At 41.2% G+C, this 22,584-nt stretch overlaps 1 protein-coding gene across 1 annotated transcript in view; it reads right to left on the reverse strand.

Annotated features, from left to right (window-relative positions):
- Positions 1-22,186, reverse strand: part of SELENOP (selenoprotein P) — a 41,511-nt gene extending 19,325 nt beyond the window's left edge. The window contains 1 exon segment of the mRNA XM_081233218.1: positions 22,096-22,186. Within this exon segment, the coding sequence (XP_081089344.1) occupies positions 22,096-22,097 (2 nt within the window). The 5' untranslated portion in view covers positions 22,098-22,186.
- Between the last annotated feature and the right edge of the window lie 398 nt (positions 22,187-22,584).

Here is a 22,584-nt window from a genome sequence, read left to right on the forward strand (position 1 = left end):
CTACATGGAGAAGGAAGGTGAGGAAGGCAGAAGCCGAACAAGGTGGGAAAAGGGTTGTGCAGGGTTATTTAACCATTAAAGCACAGTCTAATCTTTGTAAGAAGCATAAAAAGCATAAAAAGCATAAAAAGGTGTGAGTGTGCGTATATGCCTGTGGGTGCACGTGTCTGTGTGTGCATGCCCACATGCCCTGGAACCCTGGACACTGGAGTGTGACTCCAGAGTGACAGTAAACAGAAGGCGAGCACGTGAAAGAAGCCTGGGAACATAGAATGAACAGTGGTTCTCCTTTAGTATAAGGGTGTTTTAGTTCTTCCTGTGCTTATGTGCTTTTTTCTAAGAAGTCTATAGTAATGATGGCTAAGAAGTCTATAGTAGTGGTGGCTAAAAAGTCTACAGTAATGATGGCTAAGAAGTCTACAATAATAGAATGGCTATCATTTATTATGTGCCTGTCACTATCCTAAGTCTTTTCTAGGTAATAGCTCATGTAATCCTCTCAACAGCCTATTACCCTTGCTTTAGAGTTGAGAAAACTGAAGCAAATGGAGGTTAAGTAACTCTCCCCAGATTCAGATCTAGAAAGCAGAGGAGCTGGGACTCAAGCTCAACAGTTCCAGTGTTCAAGGGCTTAACTGCTACAATAAACATAAATTTACTTTTCTCCATAAATGTGTATGGATGTATATATGTGTATACATATACGATTTTTTTTTTAAGTTTTTTTTTTTTTTTGTGGTACGCGGGCCTCTCACCATTGTGGCCTCTCCCATTGCGGAGCACAGGCTTCGGACGTGCAGGCTCAGCGGCCATGGCTCATGGGCCCAGCTGCTCCGCGGCATGTGGGATCCTCCTGGACCAGGGCACGAACCCGTGTCCCCTGCATCGGCAGGCGGACTCTCAACCACTGCGCCACCAGGGAAGCCCCATATACGTTTTTTTAAGGCTAGGCACATACATGCTGAGGCTTGGTACATTTAAATAAATGCATAGCACCTGTAGCTGAATTCCATTCTCTTGTTTGCTGGAGAATAGTCATCATAACTATTTTCCAAAATACTTTAACTGCTAGGTTTTTCAATTGGAGGAAGAAGAATCTTGTACTAGGCAGAAGCTGGCTCTGCAACCCCTCCTTACCGTTTGGTTGCCACCTGACTCAGGACAGAATCGCTCTCAGATTACTACGTGGAGCCTAAAAATCAGATTAGTTTCAGAGGAGCACGCTGTGCAGTGATACAAATGCAGATTTGAAATCCTCAAACTCCATCCTCACACTCCATACAAGGAACAATTCTGAAACCTCTCCCCTCAGCAGTCTTCTAGCCTTTTCTCAAACATTCCTAGAATGAAGAGCTCACCCCTCAGAGAGCTCGCCCCTCCACGTTCTCTCATGGAGCCTCCCACATTGTAAGTGAAGTCTCCCCACGTGAACCTGAACTCTCGCGGTACAAGCTCTGCACTCAGGAACTGCACAGAAAAGTACACAGTCTAAAGCTGATGAGGTTACCATTTTGCCCAGCTCCCTCCTTCTGAATTCTACCTCTCTTTGGGTTCCCACTCCAGTTACCCTGGGAGATAACACAAGTGAAGCTAATATTTGAAAGTAATAAGTTCCAATGGAAAACACTTTCCTCTGTGGCACTCTGGTGCTGTAATAGTCTGGGGTCATCACACCCTCTTGAATGTTGTGTTTAACTAGAGCTGCTGAAAGCTACTGCTGAGTAACGTGCCAACAATGTTGCAAAGGTGCAGGAATGGACAAATACCACCATAAAATGAATCAGGCCTTAGGTATGTAATATACCAGGGTTCCAGTTCTTCAACCCTCTGACCCCAAACCATCAGACCCAGACCCTGGCCTCCAGCTCCTATATCTTTAAGACCGTTGAGGCATCTGAACCTTCAGAACATGGCTGGACCTAACCTTGGCTGCAGCTTCTCGGCGTGTTCCAGCTTCAACCTTGGATTTGCCACAAACTGTGGGTTCTGGCTCTGCTCACATTTGGCCTCTCCCAATGTACTGACCCTGGTCATATTCACTGACCTGGATTTTGCCTTCAGGACAAGGTTTTCACTTCTTGCCAACACTTGCCTATTTATGTCATCATTATTTCAATCTCAGGACTGACGAGGCTCATGACCCTGAAGGCTTAACCAGGCAGACGGGATGAAGCCACACCACTTCTCTCACCTTATTTGCCACCACTCCTGGGTGCGGCTCCCCTATCCAGCCTTCCGGCTTCACCTGGTCCTGGTCCTCCCCACTTTGTCAGCACCGTCCCCCTGCCCCACAGGCCCTTTCCCTCTACTCCCCAGTTCAAATCCTAGCACAGGGTTAAAAATTCAGGCTCTGGAATCAGATTGCCTGGGTTTGGGTCCAGTTTCTCTACTTATTAACTAGGCGGCCTTGGGCAACTATGACTTAACTCTCAATACTTAGGGTTTTTCCATGTGTAAAATGAGAATTGTAGCAGCACCAGCTATGGGGGCACCACTAGCTGCCGACCGGACATCCAGGTCCTTCCTCCTCCTTCAGGTCTGTCCTTAGGCTACTCTGTGCTCAGACTGACAGACAGAAACCAAAGAAAGCCTCCATTTCTCTGCCAATCCTGCCACTGGGGTGTCTGTATGACACAGTTCTAACCAATGAGATGGAGGGGAAGCCTGAAGTCAGCTGGGGATCCCTAGGGAAGTTTTTCTTTCCATTTATTAGCATTCATTGTTTTCATTATCTTTCTGCTGGGATGCCAATGATCAGCCTGCAGTGGATCCGCCCTTTTGTACCATGGGGATAACCACACCCAGAGCCTGGAGCAAGAAGCTAGAAGGAGCGGGGAAACCTGATGATTTCTCAAACACCCGTATCAGCCCAGACTGCCTACTCCTGGACTTCTTATATGTGAGGAAAAATAGGTCTCCACTTGATTATGCCACTATGGCCAGTTTTCTGTTGCCTAACAACTTTGTAAAAAGAACTAATGACACACAGCCTTCTGTCTTTCTTATCAAATGACACAATATTTTAACAAGCTACCCTCACCTCAGGAATTGGACTATGAATGACCTAAGGCTGGGAGAGAAAATGCACTGTCCACAGTGACCTCTTCATGTCTTGCCTCTTCTTCACGTGCCTAGGCTGGCCTGCGTGACCCCTCCATCCTGGGATAGATGCAGGAATTGGCAGACCAGGAAATCCTTCCCTCCTTAGATCCTTCACAGCACTATTGTGACACCTTCCGCTCTTGGTGTTAAAACCATATTCTGCCTCTATTCCAGCTATTTGTTTATTTTTTGTGTCACCCTTCCAGATTATGAACTCCTAAGGGCCAAAAGTGTGCCTTACTCAGTTTGTATCCTCTGCAGCCACCATGCCAATACCTGGCACATAAAAGTTCCTCAGTAAGTATCTACTACGTTTCATTAAGCTAAATTGCTTTGAAACTGACCAGTAAAAAAGACCAGAAATAATTAGCCAGATACCTGGTTTCCTGTCACTTGTTCGTTGGGTGCAATTTGCTTTCTTTATAGCTCTGTTCACCTAAATAAGATTTGTTTCCCTCTACTATCCAGAAATGGCATTTTTTTTTAAAGTATGTCAAAAATTCCAGGGAATCCCAAGAAGGGAAGGAAGACACCATGTTTGTAGTATCTTGGTCACTTGTCCTTACAATGTGTTTTTTGTTCATTCAACAAACAGTTATTGAGCATCCAAGTGCTGACATTGTTCCTATGCACTGGATATACAAGCAAGCAAAAAAGAAAAAAGCAGAAGAAAACCCATTCCTACCCTTATAGAGCTTATAGTCGGATGGCAGAACCAATGTCATGTGCTCAGTAGCAGAGAGTAGAAAACAGGGAAAGGAGCTGGTCCGTAGGGCTGGTGAAGGCTTCCCTGAGGAGGCAGCAACTGAGCTGCAGTCCGAACGAGGCACAGGAGTGGAACAGAGGCAGCTGGAGGAAGACAGAAGAGCCGTGCAAAGACCGTCGATGGGAGGGAGCACGGCGGACGGAAGGAACTGAGTCTGGATAGCCGGAGCGGAGGGTAAGTGATGAAACAGGAGACGCGCACGGGGGCCAGGCCATGCCAGGCTGAGTAGACCTGTGGGAGTTTGTGTGTAACATGATCAGATTTGGATTTTCAAAGATCACTTTAGGGCACAGTGATTGGAAGGCAGCAAGAGGGGCAGTGTGCAGCCTAGACAGCGCAGAAAAGCTTCTCTAAAGGCCAATCTCTGCCTTTTCAACCATCAGCCCTCTTCTTGCAGGAGCCCAAGGGCTCAACAAGGACCTGGGACGGGCCACTGATCCACGTGGCCAGAAAAGTTTGGAAGTGGAAGATGGGTCAAACTCAACTGAAAATGTTGTAAGGCTGTTGCCAGACTCACAGTTACCCTCCTAGCTTTCAAGTGAGAATTAAAACTCACGCCTTGCCATCTTGGTGACCATAATTACTTACTATGTGTGGTTTGTTGTCTTGAGAAAAGGGAGAGTTGTTTTTCCTAAAGTAATGCAATTTAGGGTCACTATGAAAAGTAAAGAAGTGACTGATAAAAGGAGTCAAGAGTCTTAGCAAGATTCTGTGTTTGTGTCAGGGAAAGGTATTTAAATTAAGGAATTTGTGCGTTGGCGACAGCCTGGGGGAAAACAGATATAAAACTGACTTTCTGGCAGGTTCTCAGCAGGCTCCTATCTTTCTGGGTTTCCACTGGCAGAGCCCAGCCCCTCAGGCCCTGAGGCCCGGTAATCATGTGTTTTGATAAAAGTCAACAGAGCATTCCTTAGAGTTGAACAGTTCAGTCAAAATCTTACTTGCATTTACTCCAAGAAAAGCCTGGAGTTTTCTTTTCTTGATCTTAGTCCAAGGACGAGGTTTTCCGGAAAGTCTGAGAAGAAATTTATGCCTAGCAGTTAGAGGCCAATAGGGAAAGAAAACAATACGTTCCTTTTTTTCTGAAGAAAAGTAGAGCAAACAGCCTTGCAATCAATTTCTCTGGCATTCCTAAGCCCTTGGAGGATGCATATTGGCCATTTTGTACCTACACACAAAGTATCATTTAGTCCAATACTGATACCACAAGAGCTGGGTCTATATACAACGGTAAACGTTGCTTAGCAAAAAAACTGGCTGTATTCCTGCATTCACTTATGTGTTTCTAAATAATTGAGCATCAATTAAGTAGCCACACACTGCTACATAGTGGGATTTGCAGTGGTATATCCAGCATCTTTGATTTCACTAGGGTGCCACTAGGGCAAATGTCTCATGAGTTCTGAGATATGAGTCCCCACGAGTGAAGGCCTTGTTGTGAGCAATCAGGTTAGAATTCCCATCCTGCGAACTCCTGCAAAATATGTGTTGTGGGTCACAACAATGTGAATATACTTAACAATACTGAACTGTACATTTAAACGTGGTTAAAATGGTAAATTTTATATTATATCCAGACAAAACTATAACTCAAAAAGATACATGCGCCCCTATATTCACAGCAGCATTATTTACAATAGCCAAGACATGGGAACAACCTAAATATCCATTGACAGATGAATGGATAAAGAAGTGGTACATATATACAATGGAATAGTACTCAGCCACAAAAAAGAACAAAATAATGCCATTTGAAGCAACATGGATAGACCTAGAGATTATCATACTAAGTGAAGGAAGTCAGACAGAGAAGGACAAATACCATAGGATATCACTTAAATGTGGAATCTAAAATATGACACAAATGAACTTATCTATGAAACAGAAACACACTCAGACATAGAGAACAGACTTGTGGTTGCCAAAGGCAGGGGTGTTGGAGTGGGAGTTTAGGGTTAGCAGATGTAAGATTTTATATACAGAATGGATAAACAACAAGGTCCTACTGTATAGCACATAGGGAACTATATTCAATATTCTGTGATAAACCATAATGGAAAAAATATAAAAAGGATATATATATACACACATATATATCTGAATATATGTGTGCGGATATATATATATATATATATATATATATACACATATATATCTGAATATATGTGTGTGTATATATACATATGTGAATCACTTTGCTGTACAGCAGAAAATTAACACAACATTGTAAATCAACTATACTTCAATAAAATAAATTTTAAAAATAAACTTAAATATATACAAAAAATAAATAAATAAAATAGCTGTCCAGTTACCCATCACGCCATCTTATTTTAATCCATGGGACAGCTCATACTATATTTGGATTTTTCTAGGTGTTTATTTGTGTTTGTTTATTATCTGTCTCCCCACTAAAATCAGGGATCATGGCTGTCTTGTTTACATCTGTAGCCTCAGTATCTAGGAAAGTGGCTGGCACATAGCAAACACTCAATAAAAATTTGTTCATTAATATTACTAAATTGCATCATTATACAAGGCAATATAGCAAATACATTAAAAGCACATATTTTGAGTCCAAACCAATGTTTGGGTTCCATCCCTTCTACATTGCTATTGTCAAAATGACAATTTAACCTCTTTGTCTGTTTCTACACCCTGAAAATGGGAATAGTAACTACTTCACAAGATTGACATGAGAATTAGATAATGTCTTACCTTTACATGTGTATAATATGTGTTAGCTATTAATATTACAGAAAATTAAAAAGCACAAATGACATATAGCCTAACTATAGCCCCTCCAAATTTACTTCTATTGTTTGCCTAAAGGCTTGCACTCACATATTGTTGTAATTCATATGCACATAAGAAAACTAATTTTTATTGAGAACTTACCATGTACCAGTTACCATTTTACACACTTTATTATCTGACTTATTTAACCTCTATTGATCATATGAGAAAGCTACTATTACTATACCCATTTTACAGGTGAGAAAAATTGAAGCCTAGAGGGGTTGAGTAATTTGCCCAAAGTTATACAACTAGAAAGTTGGCTCAAACTTGAAAGTTGTGCTCTGTAGACTCTGTTCTTAACCATTATTAGCATGGGCCTCTCCATATTTTGATTAACTTTTTCAAAAACTTAACATTATAAACAGCAAGGTCCTACTCTATAGCACAGGGAACTATATATATGTGTGTGTGTGTATAACTGAATCACTTTGCTGTACAGAAGAAATTAACACGTAAATCAACTATAGTTTAATAAAATAAATTTTAAAAATAAAAAACATTAGTTCATGCCACTATTTTCATATACCAAAAAAGTCAACATGATTGTCATCTTTTAAAAATAGACTATCCAATTGTGATGACGGAAAGCAGTTTTTTAAACTGCTGGTGGATATAAATTATTTTAGTTGATCTTAAAAAAAATACTGTAAGGTCATTATTACTAGCTTCACTTTATATAGGGACTCCAAGGCAGAAGTTTCAATGATTCTGCTAACATCACACAGCAAGTTTACGAGCCAAGTCTTCAACATCCAGTTCTAGTACTTTTGGTCCTTTTTGTAACTGTCTACATTAATGGAATATTACATGTTTAATATGGCATACCCTGTTCAGTTTTGAATTAACAACTGGTGGTCGGAATTTGATATTTGGAGCATAAGTATTTCTTACCCCAACTCTAAAAATCCTCTCAACCTAAATTCAAGATTAAGCAATGGCATTCTACAAAATCAAAGTTTTCTCCTTTTGGTTTCTGGATGGACTTTAAAAGTTTGGTCAATTTGAAACCATAATGGCCTTCATAGTGACATGGTGGGAGAAATCCTACAAGGGTAATGTATCAACAAGAAACCCAGAATTATAGCTCGGCCTATAATTCTGTAAAGAGTAAAGAAAGCGAAAAATCCAGGCCAATCACTCAAAATAAAGCCCAGTCAATGCCATGAAAATAAAAGAGGAGCAGGAGCAAACGTCTGGATCTTTCTGAGGCCTTCTTAAATTAAAGGAACAACTGTCATTCAGACTTTGCATTTATAAACCTGGCCTGGAGTTGGGTTCCCCAGAAGCCTGTTTTATGGGGTTAAAACTCACTGCCTGGAGGGAAAAGTACCAAGTGCAGCAAGTAAAAATGCCTGTTGAGAGTGCAACTGGGACAGGCAGCAGCTAAGCAGGCCCCAGTGATCCCTTCCTCCTGGATCTCATGTCCTTGTGTAATTACCTTCCCTTGAGTGCTGGTGGGACAGGGATAAAATATGGCAAAAGTAATGGGATGTTACTTCCAATGTTAGGTTACAAAAAGACTCTGGTTTCCATCTTTCTTCCCTCTCTCACTGGCTCGCTGGCTCTGAGGGAAGCCAGCTGACATGCTGCGAGCTTTCCTATGGAAAAGTCCATGTAGCAAGAAACTGGGGGAGACCCTCAGTGCAATGGCCAGCAAAGAAATGAATCCTGCCAACAACTGCATGAGCCAGCTTGGAACCAGATCCTCCCCCCGTTGAACTTTCAGATGAGGCTATAGCCCCAGCTGTCACTTTGACTGCAACCTTGAGAGAGACCTTGAGGGACAGGTATTCACATAAGCTGTTCCCAGATTCCTAACTCCAGAAACTGCGAAAAAATAAATGTTTGTTATGTTAAGTGACCAAGTTTTGGGGTCATTTGTTATATAGCAATATATTTCTAATACAGAAACTTTGCCAAAAGCAAAGTCCCCATTATCTGAGACTCACTCATTTATTCATTCTCTTAGTACCTATTTATTGAGCATTACTAAGATAAAGTCATATTAGAGACAAGAAGAGTTCCTTGTCTTCAAGGAGCTACGTTCTAGACAAGTCTACAAATATCTAAGAAAGGCAGCAATATTGAAGGTCCAGTCCAGGAAGGCATTCCCAAAGAAGTGAATTCCCAAAGAGGTTCTTGGCCAGACCTTGCTGGATAGACAGTACTCAACTGGCAGGCAGAGATGGCGATAGGAAAAGCCAGAGAGTGAAGTGGATGGTGGAAGGTAGGAAGCAGGTCTAGACCTCCGAGAGTCTACAAGCTAATGGAAAAGGCATGAGGAAAAGCCACAGGGGAGAAAGAACAAGGTTCATTCAGGGTTTCCTTTCTGGCCAGTCACCACCAGCATCAGGGACTCTGGAGAAAGAGCCCATCCTCTGCCTGGTCCTAATACTGTATACACAATTTGTTGATCTTGTCAAAGATGGGGACAGGGAGTGGAATTTCTTCCCTTCAGTTTGTACCATCTCTGAGGTCATTGCTATACTGTTCCATTGTTCCTAAGCTTGAATGAACCATTCATCACTGCAAACGACTAGGGGAAAACAAAATGCACAAAAGGCATTTTCAGATACAGCAGCCTGAGGATTTATGTCTCATCACTTGGAGGCTAGAAACTTAGCTAAAATGATGCGTATGTCTCATGAAATGTGGAAGAGAGAAATTTCGGAGTCACAAATTCAGACCCCTAATAAAGATGACTTAATGATGACTGTTGTAGGAGTTTGAATTCCTATCGTATGACAATTGCACATCTGTATTATCATCATTAGACCTTTCTTTGGCTCTTCTTGGAGTCTTTGGAAAAGTCTTATAAGGTTTACTCTAAAAATATTATTTCACAAATGAAGTATTTGAGTAGAAGACATAGGATACCCTCAAACTTCGGCTAATGTTGTTTTCATCACTGATGTTAATTTAATTTCTTGAGTTAGTTAGGTCAAACATTTCTATCATGGAAGTTATTACAAGCTGAACTGTGTAACCCCAAAATTCATATGTTGAAGTCCTAACCTCCAGCACCACAGAATGTGGCTGTGTTGGAAGAAAGGGCTTTTAAAGGGATAGTTAAAGTAAAATGAGGTGATGTGGGTGACGGGTACTAATTCAGTATGACTGGTGTCCTTATAAGAAGAGGAGATTATGACACACGCACACAGGGGAAAGACCGTGTGAAGACACAGGAAGAAGACTGCCATCTGTTAGCCAAAGACAATGACCCTCAGAAGAAACCAACCCTGCCAATACCCTGATCTCAGACTTCTAGCTTCCAGAACTGTGGGAAAATAAAATTCTATTGTTTAAGGCACCCAGCCTGTGTGGTACGTTGTTATGGAAGCCTTAGCAAACTAATAACTAGAAGTCTTTATAGTTTCATGAAAGGAATAAAGAGAATTCTCCCAAAACTTTTTAATCATCCTTTCACAGTAAATATATTTAACTCATCTATAAACTATTCGGTATTTGGTATAAGTTATTCATTAAAAAAAATTTCTGTTAAGAAAAGATGTTTATTGGAGATAAATTAGAAAATATACATAAGCAAAATGAAGAAAATAAAAATCATTCATCCTTTATCAACCAATATTATGATTTATCACCAATGACTTATCCTTGCAGATATATATAGTAATGGTTCAAAATATTCTGATGGAGCATGGACTTTTCCCACAGGACTTTGGTCAAGTTTGGGCAAGCTGGAACCTTCATAAGCTTCCATTTTCTCATCTATAAAATGGGGATAATAAGAACTGCCTTCCTGGGTTTTTGTCAGTTGTACAATATATAATCAAGTACAGTATATAAGCACTTAACAAAGTGCCTGGCACATAGTAAACAAACAATAAATGGTCTGTATATTTTATATAGCCTGTATTTTACTATAACAAGTCATTCTGCACATGCTATTTTTACAGTCTGCTTTTTTTTTTTTTTCATGCTTGGTATAGTTTCATTACTAGCTGTTTATGAAGTTCTGTTTCTGGGTATTTAAGCACCCCACATATAAGAATATTGTTTTCTGGTTTCATGGTGTTTTCACTTGAATAGCCTTTCTTCAGGCCTCTTGGTGTAGAATTTCATGCCGCTTTAAGACTCTTGGTCTTTTAGCGGCCTCCTTGCGTTTAGGAAGACTTGCAAAAGCACAGTTGGGGATTGAGAACTCGTTCAAATTTGAGACGGTGCCAGTGGCAAAGAGAAAACAGAACTGTTCCTGCTGACTCTGCACTGCAGCTGCCAGATGCCTTGGTTAACTTGCAGAAAGGGAAACAAAATGGAATGGCGAAACGAAATGCTTTGGAGACGACATGGTGGTGGCAGAATAGGGGTTTCCTCCGCTGGTGCTCTTAGCAGTGGTGCTAAGGGTCAGGATGCCCCAGGCCCACATGTCTTGAGTCCGAGCCAGGCCACCCCATGATGCGGTCAGCCTATAGCCTACAGGAGGGGACTCCAGCCGGACTGCCAAGGGTACTGGAAGTCACCGCCTCAGTGCCCCTGTACCACCCCTACCCCCAAAAGCGACCTCCTCCACCTGAAGCTTTCCTCACTGAGGTTCTTAAAGTGCAAAAACTCAGGACAGTATTTAAACCCAAAGTTCTTAGAATGAATGCATTTCAAGCCCCTTCCTAAAGCAGGGGAAAGGTAAACAGCTTGAGAGGATACACAGCATGTGTGGGTAAGAAAGATATCAATTCCAAAGCGGAGGCTGGAGGCTGGAGGCTGAAGTTAAGTCCTGTTTATCTCCAACTGTGCAAGGGTCATCGGAAGCTGCGCAGGGGGATGGGATGGCGCCATAGGTACCCAAGGTCTCTTACAAATACTCTACAGCCATCACGAAGAAAAGACTACATCCTAACCTGGCATCAGGATGTTTCCTAAGGACATGCAGGCCAAGGCTGCTTCCATATAGAAAAGAACTGCTTTTATCCATAAAGTGGCACTTTATGGAACAGCCTTGGGCTCTACGGAAAACAGGGAGGGAGGGCGGTGAGCTCCCACCTGTCAGCAGCAGTTCTTTCTTCCAGTAGTTCCATTATCACCTCAGGGCAACTCAACAAATATTTGCCAGGCGTCCAGCATGAGCAGGACATTGCATTAAGGCGGATGTACAGAATGAAGGCTGCTCCAGGGAGCTGGAGCTTGTTCGTGCAGCAGCTTTGGCGCTGGAGGCTGTGAGGAACCCACCCCGCCGTACTCCAAGGTCAGCTGCTGGGCTCCCTGCACTGGAAGGGAAGGATCACTATAACACCACCCACTGGGACTTTCCTGACAACCAGCTTTTCTAAAGACAAAGTGAGAATCTCTCTAATCAAGATAAACAATTTAACATGGATCTTGGAATCACCCTGAGAAACACATGTGACTGTTTATTTCATAAGAGAGTGATTTTGTGGAAGACAAGATTCAGGACTGTGTGTCAATGGCAATATATTGCTGCAGCTGGCTATATATATTTTTTAATGTCTTTTTTTCTGCTGGTTTTTCTACCAGAGTTTGGAAGCACAGAAGGTCACCAACATAAACTTTATGCTATAAAGATGCCTCAGTAGAACCCCTAAAATGACACAATTCCCAGAGTCTTGTTTACAACTAAGCAATTCCACCCATTTTGGGGGGATGTCTGAAGACACGGGGTCTTCATTTCTTCATGTGAAAAATGAGCACTGTGCTGGCCAGATGAATCACAATGCCTCCCAAGCCTACAGTCACCTTCCAAAGGAACCTGCCACTTGGAGCCCTGTGGAGGAAAATTGCTCCAGGCCATCAGTCCCAGCTCCGGCTGCACATCAGAATCACTGGAGAGCTTTTAAAACATGCCACTATCCAGGCTCACCCCATAGATTCTAATTTCAGGGTTCCGATTAATCCTGGATGGGGTCTAATTTCTAGGTCATCACAGAAGATTCTGTTTTGCAGCCTGGGGTGAGAACCACTGCTTCAGACCATTCCATAAGCTGGAGAGACCAAGCACGACTCCACCCTCCCTCCCCCATATGCAAGTAATGGGACCAATGTCGAACTCTTAGCTCAAGGACAGCCAAGACCTAAGTTGGCCTGGGTCCTCTGAGGTGGCCTGTGTTGGGATCCCCAAGGCAATCCCCATATTCAGAGATTTGCTACAGGGACTCATGGGACTCAACACATAGTTGGACTCATGGTTAAGATTTATTACAGTGACGGAGTAAGGATACACAGTCAGATCCTAATGGAAAAAGACAGGCAGAATCTAGAGAAATCCAGGCACAGGCTTCCTATGCTCTCTTTTTATGAAGGGACACACTTGAACACATTACTTTCTCCAGCAATGAAGAATGTAGTAATATGTGTGCAATGTTTCTTCCAGGAAAGCCCAGTACAGACAGAGCATTCAACATGTTTATTGGGGGTTGGTCACATCTGCACTCTCTGCCTAGCATGCATCAAAATTCCAGACTCCCAGAAGGAAAGCAGGTGCTCAGCATAAATATCCTTGATTGCACAAACAGTCTAGGCACAGAGAACCACCCTTATCAGTTTTGAGAATGGTGAAAACACCCACATACCAGCCAAAGGCCAATCTTGCAAGCAGGCCTTTCCAAAGAGAGCAGTCTCAGGCCTGCTGTGTTAACTCTTTTCTGCACACGGCCCAAAACAAAGATGCTGATTATCAGTTAGATGGGTAAATTCTGTCTCAGGAATTTGACTTGGGAAATAAGAACAGCCTCAGGAAGTTGTTTTGAGAGGAGAAGCGGCCACACACAAAGAGAAGCAAAGATAAGAACATGACCGAGTCACATGATGGCAAGGCTCCAGCGAAGAGCACAAACTCCAGGGCTGAGGGTTCAGCAAGGTAGCTCAGCTGTTAGAGCTCTGTTGGCTCTTCTGCCTCCCAAATCCTGTTGTTCTTCTTTCCCTGAAACCTGTCACCCGAGCCGTTCCTGGTTTTCCATGAATATTCTGTGGAGCCACTTTATAAGTTTGTCCTTCCTATATGTAGCTTATCCTTGCTCTAAACCTCCATCTCTCAGCCAGAGTATGTCTTAATATCTTTTAACTAAAAGAGCTCACAAGCTCGCTCATCACATGATACTGACCCAGGACCACCTCAGAGGTAGGCAGAGAAAGAGCAACCAACCACAACCTCAAAAAAAGGAAAAAAGTCTTGTGAGTCATCATCCAGACTAGGCTTCACAAAGCCACAGTTATTCTTAGCCACACACTGCCCTCCACATCAAGTGGACTTTTTTTGGCTGAATTGGGTGATACCTTTGCAGAAATGATTACAAAGTTTTGGTGATGGAGACCATGAAGATTTGGTCTTTGTGGTCCCAGAATACAAAACAACTAATGGAGGATTGTGGAAAAGTTCCCAGCTCTATGAAACTCATCCAGTTATAACTTGGTCTCACTCATTTAATGTTTAGCTGGACGTGTCTATGGACTTCAAAATCATTTTAAACAGTGAAATAACCACATAAATATTCAGTTCAGATGCTATGAAATTCAAACTTTTAGGTTGAAGGATTAAGACCTGCTTCTATCAAAAGAGCACGAGTTTATTCCTCTCCATTCCACAGCCCATCTTTCCAGTGCTAACACTGTCACCATTACATGCTCTTCCTATCACAATGGTTGTTGATTCAAATAAATCAGAGAATGTTAGAACTGGAAGAGACATTACCAATCACCTGAAATTCAAGCCTCTGGTTTCAGAGATGAGAAGCTATAGGCCCAGCAAGATTTATAGGCTTATCCAAGGTCTCACAGCTGGCTTGAACCAGAGCAGAACTAGAACTCTTAATCTCCTGACTCCCAGGCTAATTTATTGCCACTCTGGGCTCTTCGTGTTGGTCTTTTCCTGTGCAACAGAATTCAGGCTCCAAAACTGTGGATAACTTCTGACTATTTTTGCAGCTGTTATCTTTCCAAAGTCTATTATCATTCCCAGAAAATATTAACATTCACAAGGCTGTGGATTTGTGATTGTGCAATAAGTAAATAATACATCGTTCTCAAATGTGCTAATCTTTGCAAACCAAGATCACGTGTTTGTAAATACCAGGAAGCTACACCCAAAATATGTACTTTTGAGTCTCTAAGAACAAGTCAGCACGATGTGTTTTCTGCTACAGTTACACTTAAAAGAGAATTTAACCTTCACTCACTCATTTACTTTTAAAACTATGTCACATGACAGTATTCAATTCAAAAAAGGTAAATGTTACCTGTATAACAACTTTACTCAGACGTTAGGCACCAGTTAATCTATCAGTGATGAATGAAAAATAACTTAGTTAACCATTATTAGAATACCAGCTGTTCCAGGATTGGGCATGGTGAAGGGAGACAAAGCAATACAAAGTAAGATACTCTCAGAGCATTTAATGTGCAGAAGACAAAATGCAGAAAGATATTAAAAATGTGCAGAAAAATATTAAAAACAATAAGCACTAGATCATACAGTATATCTTACAATAATACCCCAAGAACTCAAGGACGAAAGAGAATAGCAGAGACAGGAGGGTCCAATTAATAGTTTTCTGACTGGGCATTTGTGATTGGATGTGGTTAAAATAGAGCATTTTTGCTCCAAGGCATAGTAGAAAAGCAGGACAACTTTGATGTCAATCTGATTTTTATTTCTAATTTTTCCATCCACATAATGAGTATTTATTGAGCACATTTTTATGTGCCTAACACTTTGCTGGCCATTGCAAAGGATCTAACTATGGGAGCATTGCTTAAATTCTCAAGGCCTCAGATTCCTTACCACTGAAATATGAAAAGCGTATCAGATAATATTAGGTCCCTTCTAGTTCTTACTTTCTATGAGTCTAACCTCTCCAAGATGAAGAAGGAATTCCTGATAAACTCTTACAATCTGTTTGAAACAACAAAATTTGTGTGCATGGAAACAGGAATACACAATACCCGATTTTCAGGGGTTCTAAAGTTTTTTGTCCTCCTAACACACGGGAGAGTTATAACACATTTCTTTCAGTGGCTCGGTCAGTACACTTGGAGAACATGCCCCATAGAGGGGAGAATCAAAATGGCAGTGGAAAACTAAATAGGTTTGAAAAGTTCTCCCAGGTGATCCAGACATGAGCCCCTCTTCTCAGAAGGGCTCTGCCACCTCTTTGCTCAAGTAAGAATCATTGGATTAAATGTTCAAATGAATGGAATAGTTCTGATGAAATGTGCTGAAATGGTAAAGAATAAAAACTTTCTTCTTTCATTCAAGATAAATTCAAATACCTACTGTGTTCCAGTCATTGTGCTAGGTACTACAAATTAAAAATAAAGAAGCAAACCAGAGACCCGGCCCTTAAGGGACTTAGAGCATGGTAGCCTAGGTCAACTACAGGACACTACAGGCTACAAATATCAGAAAACCTGACAGGCTTAAACACTAAGGACTGTGATTGGATGATGTAGCTGGAATCCTAAAAGTAGGGCAGGCATCACAGTTGGCTTCATCTAGTGATTCAAATTAGTTGGTTTCAAGGAACCTTGGCTTCAAGTCCCAGCTCCTCACTTACTAGCAACATGACTCCAGCGAGTTGTTCAGTTTCTCTAAATCTCAAGTTCAACATCTGTAGAATAGGAATAATAATTGTTCCTGCCTCAAAGTGTTGTTATGAGGATTAAATGGGACAATGGTAATGAAGCACTTAGCCTGATGCCTAGAAAAAAGCAAAGGCTCAAAACAGTTATTATCACTATCATCATAATTAAAGTGGCTGACTATGTGCAAAAGTGAGACTTAAAAAAAAATGCAGAATTTTACAACCCACAGCTAAGCTTGTGAAAAAAGACAAAAAGTTGGTTGAAAAGTGATTTGGGAAGGATAATTTGCAGAATGTAGCATAAGTCCTTTTGGAGAAAGGAAGATAAAAGGGTGGTTACTGGAGGGAGATCTCAGGATGGAGACAGAACTCGTTATTTTGGAAGTAAAGAAACCTGGGTATTTTTATAGTCTGAGAGGTGGGATCTAGTAGAGGTGAAGAAGCTGAAAATACTAGAGAAAAAGAGAATATTGCAAATTGCAGAGGAGATGGACACCAAACACAGGTGTAGGCATTTGCCTTGAGCAGATGATATGATGACAATTTTTTAATTATTCCATTTTATTAAACGCTTACTACGCCAGGCACCAGCCTAAGTACTACGCATGTTATCTTATTTTAGCCTCACAACAACGTTAAGAAGTAGGTACTTTTTATCTCCATTGAGCACCTCTGTTCAAATCTAAAACTGAGGTTTGGAAATTGTTAAATAACACCTAGTAAAAATGGAACACAAATATGAACTTGATTTTCACACCAAAACCTGTGTCTTGATACCTAAGTTAAACTGAGGTAAAGAAATGAGAAGAGGTGCATATATTACATATACTAAAACATCTGTAGCTTGGGGATAGCAATTAGTGGGAGTCTGTACTAGATAGAATCCGTATTCTCCGGGAAGTATACAAAATTAACTACTGAGATAGAGGAGTTCAGACAATGTCTAGAAGTCACAAAGGAAGGAAAAGAATTACTGGGGGAGAGGCAATAGTCAATAAGAATTTTCCAGAATCAATGAAAGACTTAAATGTTCAGATTTAAGAATCACAATGAATACTAAGCTAAACAAGTAAAAACTAAGCCACACTTAGATTCACCCAGGTAAGACTGCAGAACACCATTGATAATAAGAAAATTTTAGTACTCAGAACAAAAAAAAAAACAGATTACCTACAAAGTAACAATTAGACTAAAGCAGACTTCTCAACAGGAGAAAACAAAGACCACAAAATAACAGAAAGTGCTGAGGGAAAATATCTGCTAATGTCATTGAAGAGGAGAGAGAAAGTTTGAGTGTGTGTGTTTTCAAACAGTCCCTGAAAGAACTACTAAAGAATGTACTTTAGAAAGAGGAAATTTAACAGAAAAGGAATGAGTGGAGAGCGAAAACCAGTATGGATCAAAGAACTTGGTAAATACTGATACTTTGGTAAATATTCATTCACTATTTGAAATAACAATGATAATAATGACTACTGAAGAGAGGAATTTAAATGAAGTAAAACTAAGATACTTAAAAAATGGAAGAAGGGGAAGGTGATTTAAATTAAAGAATTCTAAAGTCATTATTTTGTTCAGAAATAGTGGAGACATATCAATTTTTGACTTTTTAGAGTATGTTTCTTTTTAATGTAAGAGTAACTGTTATCAAATTACAATCTCTAATTTTAAAGGGAGGGAACTTCAAAATCATGGTTTTAGAGTGAACATAGGAATGGGTGTGACTAACTGTAGGTGTAATTAATTTCTATAGAGAAAAGGATCTAAAGGAAATAGGACAAAATGTTAGGATTTGTTAGTATCTATTATTTTCTGTATTTTTGAAATATTTTGCAATTAATTTTTTTTAAAAAAAGAAGAGGCTTCTGGTGCTTTTAACTGACAGGTTTTGCTTGATCACGTATCAAGCCACCATCGCTGAACCTTCACTAAATGAAGAAGCTGAACCAGGGAAGCTCATATTTGTCTAGCTAGGGCCTCACCACCTGCAGAAGCAGAAGTAGATGATATGTTCCTTTCTGTTTCTGTAAGCAAAGTGTCCCTGTGAGGCATCTGGACTTTGAGCACGTGAGTCAGGCTCATAGTTATAGCCTGTCTCACCAGGTCACAGTGACCTTTGTGATTATCACTTAGATGCTTCTGGAAGGATAATCTTAGTAGTCTTTCAAAGTCCTTTCCAAGTCTCTGTCAGTCTATGTTTATCATTTTCATGGTTTAATTGGGCAGTTTTCATAAATTGATACAAAGTGTCTTCTGCATGAGCTTTACAGCTGTTGTAAAGAGAGTATCACTCTAACTCTGCCTGGCTAGAGTTGGTTGGTTGGTTTGTTTTAATGGGATATGAGTCCTTTAATAGCAGTCTAATCCCTTCAATTTACAAAAAAGTGAGGGCTAGAGAAATCAGTCTTCTTGCCCAATATCTTACAACTAATAAATGAGAAAGCTGAAAATCAAATTTTGGACCCATCACTATCATCATTCTCTAAGATAATGCCTACATTCCTAAGCTGTTACAGGAAGTAGTATGTTATCTGTGAAGATCCTGAAAGTATCAACCACGAAGATATCATGATTTATAGCCACCTGATTTAACTCCAGTGGAACAGCAAAGTGCAATGCCTCTGGCATTCGAGGCCACACCCCCGGGCTATCCACGTCTAGCCTGTGCCTGTCCAATGCAGCCAGGCTCCTGGGATCTTCAGAGGTAAGTCCTCCTGCATGACCCCAAGTTGTGAATCCAAGTTGTGAAGAGTTTGAGGAAGACGCATTTGCTGACAGCACAACCTTAACAACAGCCATAAGGTTGCTAACATGGTTAGACACACCTCACTGGAATGATCAAAACTGCCCAGGTCACCTGCTGTTGGGTTAAAGAACCATTACCCTGGAGAGGACTCTGAGAAGTCACAAAGGACACCGAGATCTAACCACAGCACTTTTCAAACTCTCTTGTGCACATGAATCACGCAGGTATCTTATGAAAATACAGATTCTGATTGAGTGGGCTGGGGTAGGGCCTGATACTCTGCATTTCTAGCAAACTTCCAGGTGGTACCCATACTGCTGGTCCCACGGGTACCCTTCAAGTAGCCAGGCTTCTCCCCATGCACAAAATTCTCACAGGGTCTGTGATGAGGAGACTGTGCTTCTCTAAGGCAGGACTTGGGTGGCCAGGGAGGGTTGGAAGCAGGTGGACTGTGTGAGCAGTATGCACAGAACTAGTCATGTGCCGCAAGAGTTACGGGGGTGAACACATGACCATGAATGATTAATGAACCTGAAGGAGACGTTTCCTGAAGGCTTCTGGGAGAGAAAGGTTTCCTTTTTTTGAGAGAGGTTTTGAAAGTGGCTCTTGATGGTTCATTCACCTTCCAGCCAAGATGGAGTAGCCAGCACCAGTACCCTCCTGCTGGAAACTACTAAAACACAGGGTAAAAATATATAAAACAATGATTTTCAGACATTGGACATCAGGTTGTGCAGGACAGTAATCTCTGGGAAAGGGGAAAAACTGAAAAAAATAAAACAGAGTGTCAGTGAGCTGTGGAACAACTTCAAGCAACCTAATTTTATGTTATTGGATTAACTGGGGTGGAGTGGTAATAGAAGAAAATATTGGAATAGATAATGGTTGAAATTTTTCCAAATTTGATTTAAAAAAACAGAAACTCAAGACTTAAGAATCTCAATGAGCCCCAAGCACAAGAAAAAAGAAGAAAAGAAAGGAGAGAAAGAAAGGGAGAAAGACCAGATCATTTTAGTAAAGATAATTTGTCAGTGGTGGAAATCTGTAAAATATTTTCCCTTAGAAGAAGTCTGTATGTTAACCAGTTTTGAAGAACCTGTTTTAAATGAATTGCTGTTCTCCTTTAAGTCAGTACTGCAATGATGATAGTTTGATTTCTGTTTCTGCAGAACTCAAAACTAGCTTGGATATGTGAACAGATCTCATTGTTCTGCTAATGTATTATTCATCTTGGTCACATGTTCAGGCCAGACCAGGCTCAAAAGGCAGCCATAAATTCTGTGCCCATGAAATTATCTGTTTCACCACAGCTACAAATACTATATTCCTTTCATGTGTGTATTTAGGGGCTCGATTTCCATCCCATTCTTCATTTAGATATACTGAAGGCCAACATGGTCTATATGACCTCCTGCAAACTACTGTGAGTGAAAATATGATGATGATTTTTTCTTACTTAATTGTTCCAAGTTTCACATACCCTTCATGTCTGGAATGGCCTCTCGAGCACTGCTTGCTCCCCCTCTCACAATTTCACAATACACACCGCTTACTGTCCAAGAGCACAAGGAGCGTCCAAGAACCCAACGATGAAAGAGGGAGAGAGGGAACTGGGCGTTGTCATCAGCCGCCTAGCACCACTGTCACTCTTGGCCCTGCTCCAGCTAATGATTGCTTGTCCCTGCTCTGGGTTATAGTTCCAAGGTTTTAGCTCTTCCACCCTTTGATGCTTAGCCATTTTTTCTGCAAAGGCTTGAAATCATGCCAGAGTGAATGTGTCATCTAGGAGGGGTTCCTGCCTTCAACACACTCTGCCCTGAAACCAGCCTTTACCCAAAATCCTTAGACCCCTGCACTGAGTCTTGAATCCCTTGTCCTCCTGGTTAGGTCTGCTTTAGGGTCCATGCTGTCCTTCCCTGTCAGCAGACTCCAGTTCAACCTAAAGGTTTCTCTAATCTACCTTTAGCAGGTCCAGGGCATTCCCATCTCTTCCTCATAGGAAGGCCTGATCTCTTTATGTAATTGGTCTCCCCTTCTCCGGAACTCTGCATACCAAGCGAAGGGCTTGTATAAGGGCTTGTATCATCCGATACAAAAGGTTCTGTCCCCTTTCTCAGGATATCAGCTCATTCGAGTCTCATCTTTGATAATTAAGAGGAGGCTACTCATCCTTCTCTTAAGGAGGACTTCATGCATAAAAGTGAAACAAATGTCAATGCTTAGGTGATTTTGTTATCTCTTTCTATAAATATGGAATTTGCTCACACGATATTTTAGAATTCTGCTTCAGCCCCTCACCCCATTATTCAGAATCTCCACCATACTAAGAAAGCTGAAAGAATTCCAAAGGACATATATCTATAGGTGGAAAAGAATCACACTGCTTTTGTTTGTTTATTTTAATACCAATGATCATTTTTAGACATCAAGACCTTCTAACAGATTCTAATTCCAAGGAATCCCAAGCTCCCTATAAGTCCTTCCAGCTCCTATCTTGCCTATCTTAACATAAATGAGTCCTCTCCTACTGACCTGGGTGCACAAGAATTTCCTTTCCTCCCTGCTCCCAGGCCAGGGCCTCTCTACCAGGGAGTTGTCTCCACTTGTGCCACAAAGGGTAAGCTCAGATGCTCATAGCTTGGAACTCCTCCCTTGCCCTTTCTGGGTGTGACTGAGGAACAAACACTAGGAAGGAGACATCCCAGAGAGTGGATGTTTCTCATTTAGATCTAAACAATCTCTATCCCAATAAACAAGCCCTTCGCAAACGACCAATCAGAAAAACTGTTAGTACCTCTAGCATCTAGCCATTGCCTAGCACATAGTAGGCACCTGTTCAATACTGAATAAATAAATGAACAAATCTATGCCTTTCCATGTGTCTCTGACTGCAGCAAATATCATGAATTTCAATGCCTTAATATATCATACTTCTATATTTGCACTTTAACAGGAACCTCCCAAAATCTTAAGGCAAAAGAAATTATTATTGCCCCGAAACACCATGGTTACTCGAATGATAGGATTCCAATATTGGTTATTTTTGCTGTCTGAGGATCACTAACACGAGCTTCTACAACAACCAACCCTAAAATTTCATCAAGCCACAGCTGTTTTATTTCTAGTCCACTCACATTCTGATGTTGATTGGGCGGCTCTCCCAGGTGGATTCCTTCTAAGCTTTAACTCAGGGATCCAGGCTCCTTCCATCTGTGGCTCTGCCTCCTGGAAAGGAAAAAGAAGCGTAGAAGATCTAGGAAACGTTCGTGGCTGTATCACTTCTACTGATATTCTATTGTCCAGAACTAGTCTTGTGGTCCCAGCTAGATGCAAGAGCATCTGGTGGGAAAGGTGATTTTCTTGTTTGCTCCGGAATTGAATGTACACAGTTTGGTGAACACATTGCACTATCTTTGCCATAGGGGCTAAAGGAGAATTTCATGCTGGGGGGCCAGGACCTCACTAACATTGTAACCTTTACCCTATTTCTCCTATGCCTTTCTCTTCGGTGCAGATTCATCATGCATATCCCCTCAGTCAGTCACTTAGAATATAAAAGCTTTCACTATGATCTGAAAAATTATAGTAAACACACTATACAAGTAGGGTTGTTCCATGTAAAC

Source organism: Mesoplodon bidens (genome assembly GCF_964165515.1).
Source record: "Mesoplodon bidens genome assembly, chromosome: 4".
Taxonomy (NCBI): domain Eukaryota; kingdom Metazoa; phylum Chordata; class Mammalia; order Artiodactyla; family Ziphiidae; genus Mesoplodon; species Mesoplodon bidens.